At 38.3% G+C, this 8,465-nt stretch overlaps 2 protein-coding genes across 3 annotated transcripts; both read left to right on the forward strand.

Moving 5' to 3' along the window:
• Window positions 1-319: 319 nt before the first annotated feature.
• Window positions 320-3,223, forward strand: LOC120123518 (heavy metal-associated isoprenylated plant protein 36-like). The gene is made up of 3 exons (XM_039142388.1): window positions 320-340; window positions 2,711-2,786; window positions 2,895-3,223. The coding sequence occupies exons 1-3, from the start codon at window positions 320-322 to the stop codon at window positions 3,221-3,223; spliced, it is 426 nt and encodes a 141-aa protein (XP_038998319.1).
• A 1,522-nt stretch (window positions 3,224-4,745) lies between these two features.
• On the forward strand, window positions 4,746-8,299 carry LOC120123415 (cryptochrome DASH, chloroplastic/mitochondrial-like). 2 transcript variants are annotated; one of them, XM_039142316.1, is made up of 13 exons: window positions 4,828-5,325; window positions 5,477-5,616; window positions 5,725-5,949; window positions 6,043-6,168; window positions 6,266-6,340; window positions 6,447-6,563; window positions 6,675-6,721; window positions 6,810-6,886; window positions 6,948-7,023; window positions 7,098-7,167; window positions 7,272-7,395; window positions 7,787-7,836; window positions 7,962-8,299. In XM_039142316.1, exons 1-13 carry the CDS (start codon window positions 4,899-4,901, stop codon window positions 8,148-8,150), a joined length of 1,743 nt encoding a protein of 580 aa, XP_038998247.1. In that variant the 5' UTR covers window positions 4,828-4,898; the 3' UTR covers window positions 8,151-8,299. The 2 variants fall into 2 exon arrangements, with proteins under 2 accessions (XP_038998248.1, XP_038998247.1); XM_039142317.1 differs by lacking the exon at window positions 7,787-7,836 and having other exon boundaries at window positions 4,746-5,325; window positions 7,962-8,119.
• The last annotated feature ends 166 nt before the right edge of the window (window positions 8,300-8,465 follow it).

An 8,465-nucleotide genomic window follows, 5' to 3' on the forward strand; every position in this document is an offset into this window, starting at 1 on the left:
AAGGGACACTTAAGGAGTATGTGAGTAGATTCAGAAAACTCATGATCAAAGTCCCAAGTTTGACTGAAGAAGATGAATTCTTCACCTTCATGTTCAGATTGAAGCCATGGGCAAAAAAAAGTGTTGGAGTGAAGGGAAATCAAGGGGTTGTTTGAAGCCTTGACAACCGTAGAGACCATCAAAGAATTTGGAGTCAAGAAGAACAAGACTTCCAAAGCAAAGCCGAAATCCGAGGGTAGTGGCAAGAGATTCTGCGATGAAGGACAGCCAGAGGATGAGGAAGGTTGTTCCTCGAGTGGCAAAGAAAGTCCAGTCAAAGATGAACCAGATGGTGGATCTGGTGAAAATGTGTGCAGTCTTGGCATAAGTTTGAGTGTCAAAGATGTTAAACCTAGGGTAAAAGTCGAGCAAAAGAGGGGGCACAGACTTAAGATGCTAGAAGTATTGCAAAATTACCCGAGGGGAGACGAGTCATCCAAGGTGATGGATGAGCCCAAGATCGAGTTGTCCAGAGAAGATGACAAACCCAGGATCGAAGAGGCGTTGAGAGTTGACTCAATAAGGTTCATTTCTGCCAAGACGAGTAGAAGCCAAGTGCAGGAGGAGTTGTCCATGTCCAACAAATTTGTCGAGCATGTTCGTGTAGAGAACATGTCTTCAGAGACCATCTTAAGAGAAGGGTCGAAGCAAGGGCTTGCCGAGGATGTTCAAGTGAGGAACAATCCTTCAAAGACTAGTGGACAAGAGTCGAAGGGAGCTAAGACGTTAAGAGACAAGGCAACCACGGAGAAACTGCCCAATAACAAGTGGGTTTATAGGGCAGTGACTACGGACAAATTGAAGTTGTGTTCAGATTCAGTTGGCATGCTACAGTAACAAGAGCATAAATGTTGTTGCATTGATCGAGGTGTGAAGACAGATTAAAATCAGTCTTCAAGTGGGAGATTGTTGAATATTAACAAGTGGGGCGGCTGGTTTTTTCCCCACATGGGTGGCTGAAGAATTCAACAATTTGGGCAACACCAAATTGTTGAAATTGTCAAGTGATAATTACAAAATTGAGTCCTTGAATTTTAGGGTATTTACAAGTTGGTCCTTAAATTTTAACTATAAATACCCTAGCTCATTTAGCTTCATAATCATCCCAAAATCCCAAATCATTTCTCTCCCAATACTAGAGAGTTTTCTTGTGAGTAGTGAGTGTTTTGTAAACACTTGTAAATTTTCTCTCTTAGTAAAAGATCTGCAGCAGTCCGGAGACGTAGGCAAAATTGGTTGAACTCCGTTATCAATTTCATGTATTATTTTTCGCTTTTATTTCGCATTCTCACTAATATGGTTATAGGGAAATTATTCGTACTCTGTTTATTTCCCAACAATATGGATACCCACAAAGTACTAGACCTCACAGAATAATTCGAATTCTTTTACCCGAAGAAGGAAGGTGTATAGTGCATGCAACCTTGTCGATGATTTAATTTTCAGCTAAAGAATAAAAAATAATACAGGCAAAGACCCAAGAAATGAGGTAGTAAACTCCCTCTCAACCATTGCTTTTCTCCTGTCAATCAAACCAAGCAAGCGACGGACCACAGCACATGGGGACGAGAAGTTTAGCCTCCCCAACGCACACGCTTGTTCTCAATTATCATTATTGATTCCTTCTCTCTTACATGGTTGGCTGGCCGCCCCCTATAAAACGGGCCTCAGATCCACCGATACCATCACACTGCTGCGCTGCAAACTCAAACACAAAATACATATATCTCTGGCCATGGCAGGAAACAAACACAAGAAATCCTTCCTCTTGGGTCTCTTCAAAGCTAAGAAGGGTCGTAATGGTTACGATCAGGAGGAAGATGGTTGGGGCACAAGAAAGGTGTATCCCAGTGAGGAAGACAGTACTTCCGGAGTGGTTGCAGAGCCTGGTATTGACAGGAAAGCTTCCGCTTTCATTGCCAATTTCCATGCAACTCGTTTATCGGAGATCATCACCATGCAGGCGGAGCCCGAGAATTGAGTAGGCACAGATATGAACTCGGGTTTCCTCTATACCGCTCTAGCTAGCACCCAATTGTCCTTAGTTGTTTATAGCTTGTGAATGAAAATTCAACATATATGTCAATTGTACTATCTCATATAGCAAGAAATGCTTTTTATTCAATCAAGTCCCCGTACAGAGTTGTTTCCTTCTTTCATCTTTCGCTCGAAAACCTCTTCGAATCGTTTTATCAAGAGAGTGCACGTAGCAAACCATCCCAAAAAGCAGGCACACTGCAACTCTGATATACAAATTAGGGCCTTAGTTGCAAGTGTATGAGCACATAACAGATGGAAAATACAAAAAGTTATCCAAATTATATGAAAATTTAAAACCACCTCATGCACACGGATTAAGCAATAAAGAAAGGAGGGATTTTAGGAAATTTTGTTTACATATGAAAGAAACAAAATCCATTACTTTATTACTTACCTTATCTCACTAACTCAATTTCTCCTCTCTCTCTCTCTCTCTCTCTCTCACTATGTAAATGTAAACACATGAGCAATTTTCTTTTTCTTGACCCAGGAATTCCATCAAAACGTTGCTTCAATGGAATCTCGTGCACAAATGGTAAATGGTTTCATCTTCTTCTTTTTAACAATATTTTCCATCACTTCGTCTTGAAACTAATTTATTTTCTTGGGGTTTCTTCTTTCTTTATTGCAGACTTGTGTTTTGAAAGTGAACGTCAATTGTGAGACATGCAAAAGGAAGATGATGGATGTTTTGCAGAATCTCCATGGTAATTCAGTTCCTATTCTTCAATGAATATTGCAGTAAAAAAACCCTTTTTTCCCCAGGAAAATGTTTTCCAGGAGAGTAATATCTTCCTTTTTTTTATTGGATTTAGGCGTATATTCTGTTGCCATTGATGCAGAGAAAGGGACACTGAAAGTTTCAGGAAATGTAAATCCGTCTATAATTATGAAGATCTTTGAAAAAAATGGTAAACATGGAGAAATAGCTTGGATTACATTTGAAGGGGATGTTAGGGAGCCAATTTATCATCCCCACCATAACTATTATGGGTTCATTCCTTATGGATCGGTTCATCCATATCCACCTATGGGAGGGCCGGACCACTATTTTTCATGGCACGACGGACAGCGATACGCTTTTCCACCACTATCACCACCGCCACCGCCGCGGCCGGTAAGTAACTATTATTTTTCCACCTAAAGGCCACCGGTAGTTCATCTCCCTGACGAGTGCAACATACTTTGAATGGTGTTATAGTGGGGGCAAATACCGTTTTTATCTTAGTTTTTTATTTTATTTTTGCTAAGGGATTCTACACTTACAACAATTAATGCAAATTTCTACTATTTAGTTTGGTTTTCAAGTGAGATCTATGTCTGTTTTTATTGTTTCATTTAGTTTCTATCAAATGATATTGAAGGCAAACTTCTACCGTTTTTCACTCGATTAAATAATTATATCTATATAGAATGTGTCGTAAATAATAAAAAGATTACGAATATATATTAATTTAAATTAATTAGAAAAAATATTTTTATATAAAACTAAATTTTAAATGACATTCAATCTTACACATGACTCGTCGCCCATTCCCTGAGGCCCTGACTTCTATGTCGTCCAAAATAACTGATCATAGAAAATATCTGCATGTTCCGGCAAATATGTAGCCACACATTCAACATCACTTCATCCTATATGTGTTAATTTCCACTTCCTTCATCCTTGATCCTTTCGGCATTTATCAATTCAAATATCATCGCCATGAACGCTACTTCTGCCTCCGCCGCTGCCGCTGCCCCTCCTCAACCCTTATTCATTACACCGGCCGAAATCGTCTCTGAATTCTCCCAACACAATCCCTCAAACCACTTTACGTGTATAATGCCTTTTAAGGTAGGTGTTAAATGTTTTTGTTATTATCATTTTATGTATTTATTCATCGTAATTGTTAAAAAAGTCATCAACTACTTAAACGGTGACATGTGACGTTTTTATATTTATTTAAAAAAAATAAATTTCTTAAAAATCTAAAAAAAAATCTCACAACTATAAAATCTTTAATTCCAAGCTCGCGTTCAAATAGAGGGGAAGTGGCGGTGGAGCAAAATACTACAACGTCAAACATCAATTGTTGCACTGGTGAATTGTGCAACACTCTTCTTCATAGTAAGTGTTACATAACGTTAATCACTTGACAACGGAGAAAGATGAAGAACGTTATTCAAACATTTTAGGAAGTTAAATATGTAGTAATACATTCCGGGTCACATTATCCGACTGTTAAAAGCCGAATTGATTTGTTATAAATCGATAATATTAGTGACTAAAATATTACTTTTTATATTTCAGTAACAAAAACAAAATATTTTTCTAACTTTACTGACTATTTGTATAGTTTACCCTTGTTAATTTCCACTTCAATCATAGTTGATCCTTTCACCCATTTATCCGTTCCATGCCCTCTTCTCTCACTATCAATTCAAATATCATCGCCATGAACGCAACTTCTGCCTCCGCCGTTGTCGCTGCCCATCCTCCGGGCGAAATCGTCTCTGAATTCTCCCACCACCACCCGTCCTCCGTCGCTCGTACTCGGCAGCTGTCCTTCTTCTCTTATTTCTTCCGAGCACCAGACTTATCTCCTGGACAGAAACAGGCCAACGACTATACAAATTCGCAAACCAAATTAATTAAGACTATACAGATTCATGGACAGAAACAGGCCAACGCCGATACAAATTCTTTAAGACTTATCTCCTGGTTTAGTGATCACCACGTCATTCATATCCACGTGTTAACTGCACAACTGCTTAAAGATTTGCTTTGCCAGCCAGAATTAGAAAGTAGAAAACTCGAAACTCCAACTACTTCTCATATGGGTATTGTCTCTCCTTCCTCCTTGCTTCCACTTTCGCAAACCAAAAATATCATTTCTTCGTCTTCAACATTTGCATTTTCAACGCAAATTAAGTTCCGTCTTGATTTTAGGCGCATCATGAGCTCTGCTTCAAAGTCCCAAACCCAGTGTGTTTCTTCCTCAACGCTGTACCAGGTTCCGGGACTGGACCCCCTTGAAATGGACAGCATTGCGGAGAAGACTTTCGAAAGGTACTCATCAAACACAGTGAAGAATAATGGAAAAGGGGTTTCCCTTGTTTGGTTTAGGAATGATCTGAGGGTGCTAGATAATGAGCCTTTGTTCAAGGCCTGGGTTTCTTCGGAGGCTATTTTGCCTGTTTACTGCATCGATCCTCGTCTCTTTCAGACCACCACCTATCACTTCGGTTTCCCTAAGACTGGAGGTTTCACTTTTCTTCTTCTTGTTTTGCTCTACCTTTTTCCATTTATTTGTGAGCATTAATGGTTTGGGATATTGTCGTTTTCAAAGATTGAATGATTACATAAGTTTAGCTTTGAGATGAAATTATTTGTTTTCCGTTTCATTCGTGATAGCTTTGAGAGCACAATTTATCATGGAATGCTTGGGTGATTTGAAGAAAAATTTAATGAAGAAGGGTCTCAATCTTCTCATTCAACATGGGAAACCAGAGGACATTCTTCCTAAGCTTGCAAGGGCTTTTGGAGCCCACACAGTTAAGTTCCCTGCACTATAATGTCTAGTCCTAGAGGTGAATTTACAATTGAGAATTACTATATTATTGGATTTCCATAGTGCTCAGTTCGAAAACTACTCTTCTCAGGTGTATGCTCATAAAGAAACCTGCTCCGAGGAGCTTCAAGTTGAAAGATCGGTCGCACGAAGTCTGAGACAGGTGGTGTTACCACCTACTCAAGGCAATTCTAGCAGGTCAAGTTTATCCCACAGCCCTAAGCTAGAACTTTCATGGGGCGGCACTTTGTATCACTTAGATGACCTTCCATTCAATATCAACAGTTTGCCAGATGTATATACTCAGTTTCGTAAGGCATGATTCGAAAATCGTAATCACTTTGGGTTCTGAATCATTGTATGGAGGTTTTGCACATTGGATGTTTGTTAACATAATGATTGCTTTCAGTCTGTCGAAGCCAAATGCACCATCCGAGGTTGCATCAAACTTCCGAAATCACTTGGACCACCTCCTAGTATTGATGATTGGGGAATCATTCCTTCAATTGAGCAACTTGGACTTCATTTGGAGAAGGCAAGTTAACATGTCATACTACTATGCATACAAATCAGTATTCAATAAGCACTAAAAAGTTTAACTTTTTAGTGATTTTTATCCCCATGAATGACAGACTACAAAAGGAATGAGATTTATGGGAGGTGAGGCTGCTGCATTAGGCAGGGTTACAGAATACTTCTGGAAGAAGGCAAGAATTATTGGCTTATTACTTTATGTAAATGGTAGAATGATCTATTTACTTGCATCATCTGTATTCTAGAGAAAATGTAGTAACAAAGTGTATTCTTATATAGGACTTGTTAAAAATTTACAAGGAGACAAGGAATGGGATGTTAGGACCTGATTACTCAACCAAGTTCTCTCCATGGCTTGCTTCAGGAAGTCTCTCTCCTCGATTCGTATATGAAGAGGTAACCGAAGTTTGACTTTCCATTTTTTTCATTTGCTGTTATTGAATAACAGTGTTATAGATCGAAGATGATAATTTTAACTCGGGTCAGTATTTTGATTAATACTATCAGGTAAAGAGATATGAAAAGGAAAGGCAAGCAAATGACTCCACATACTGGTACCTTCTGTCATTCCAACTTGCCGTGAAAAACTTATTTGTTTAGTCTGATACGAGGCTTGATCTTCAACTATGACAATTGTTGCAGGGTGTTGTTTGAATTGATATGGAGGGATTACTTCCGGTTTGTTTCGATAAAACATGGGAATTCGCTTTTCTATTTAGGTAAAGATCGAAATTATTCGAATTTCTTTAGGAGTGTATTACTAATGTTTATGGTAATTAGGTGGCCCAAGAAAAGTGGAACAGAGGTGGCGTCAAGACCAAAAATTGTTTGAGACCTGGAGAAATGGCTGCACTGGGTATATTGCAGATGCTTCATTTCATTCATTTATATACATCATCATGCATTTATGTGGATTTCACAAACTTGTAGCTACCCTCTAATTGATGCAAACATGAAGGAACTATCAGCCTCCGGATTTATGTCGAATCGAGGCCGGCAGGTAAACTTTTTTTTCCCCTTTCATGTAGAATATAATTGTAGTTGTTGCTTTCAGAATCGTGCAACCTGTTAAACAAGTTTTCAACATGATCAAATGGCATGCAGATTGTATGTTCCTTTCTTGTTCGAGACATGGGAATTGACTGGCGCATGGGTGCAGAATGGTTTGAGACATGCCTTTTAGATTACGATCCATGTTCGAACTATGGAAACTGGACGTATGGTGCAGGTGATTCATGGATATACCTTTTCCTAACATATTTTTCAAGATAATAGTATTGCATTTTGCTTCTTCTAGAGTTTCTTGTGTTAAGAAGCAGTTGACATTCAACTGTGCAAGTAGGGGTGTAAATGAATAGAGTGTTCGAATAACAGTTCGTGAACCATTCGTCCATTAAGCTAAACAAATGAGTATGAACATGAACACCTTCAAAAATAAATAAGCGAACAGGAATACAGTTTCATTCGTTCAAGCTTGGTTCATTTGCAAATTGCACCCCTATGTGCAAGATGCATACTATGCAGTTTTCTTGACCGAATTGTGAACTCATTTGTTCAACCTTTCTTCTGGAATTATGACAAGTCTTAACCTAACATGATATAATGTTTCTTCTTTTAAGGAGTTGGAAATGATCCCAGAGAAGATCGGTATTTCAGCATCCCAAAGCAAGTAAGTGCAGTTGGATACACTTTTTCTCTATGCATTTACACTAGTTTGCGAAGATTGAGTCACTTTCAACTTCAAATAAAAACATGGCCGAGTAGCATGCAATATCGGTTTGAACAAATTTTCAGGCGCAGACATATGATCCAGATGGGGAGTACGTAGCATTTTGGTTACCAGAGCTTCTTCCTCTCCCCAGAGAAAAAAGGAATTTTCCTGGAAAATCATATATTGCACAAGTTGTGCCTCTCAAATTTGGGAACACTTCCACTCAAAGAAGCAAATACGGTGGAAGGCAGTCCAGGTTGCAGAGTAGATGAATTTAAGGGGAAACACTTGTTTGCTTTGAATCTTATTCAATTGAGATAGCCTGATGTTTCTCCCATCCTATATGTGTTATTTAATACTAATATTTTTATTTTACAATTAATTTTTTCATCTATTCAGAACGATTGACCTTAGCTTTTTATTAGAAATCACAGGTGAACTTAACGTTTTTTTCATAAATATTTTATATTTGTTTTTTAATTGAAAAAAAAATCAAAATCAAAATATATATTTAAAAATGGCTGCACCAGACACTCTAAAATTTACTTTTAACAGACAATCTAAAATTTACTTTTAACAGACAATCT

The sequence above is a fragment of the Hibiscus syriacus genome, unplaced genomic scaffold, assembly GCF_006381635.1.
Source record: "Hibiscus syriacus cultivar Baekdansim isolate YM2019G1 unplaced genomic scaffold, ASM638163v2 tig00110393_pilon, whole genome shotgun sequence".
Lineage (NCBI taxonomy): Eukaryota > Viridiplantae > Streptophyta > Magnoliopsida > Malvales > Malvaceae > Hibiscus > Hibiscus syriacus.

Coding starts and splice junctions, on each gene's coding strand:
- LOC120123518 (XM_039142388.1), top strand. CDS start 320: ATGAACCAGATGGTGGATCTG. Junction 341..2,710: donor TGAACCAGATGGTGGATCTG/GTGAAAATGTGT, acceptor TCTTTATTGCAG/ACTTGTGTTTTGAAAGTGAA. Junction 2,787..2,894: donor TGTTTTGCAGAATCTCCATG/GTAATTCAGTTC, acceptor TATTGGATTTAG/GCGTATATTCTGTTGCCATT.
- LOC120123415 (XM_039142316.1), top strand. CDS start 4,899: ATGGGTATTGTCTCTCCTTCCTCCTTGCTTCCACTTTCGCAAACCAAA. Junction 5,617..5,724: donor GGGCTTTTGGAGCCCACACA/GTTAAGTTCCCT, acceptor TACTCTTCTCAG/GTGTATGCTCATAAAGAAAC. Junction 7,024..7,097: donor TGGAGAAATGGCTGCACTGG/GTATATTGCAGA, acceptor ACAAACTTGTAG/CTACCCTCTAATTGATGCAA.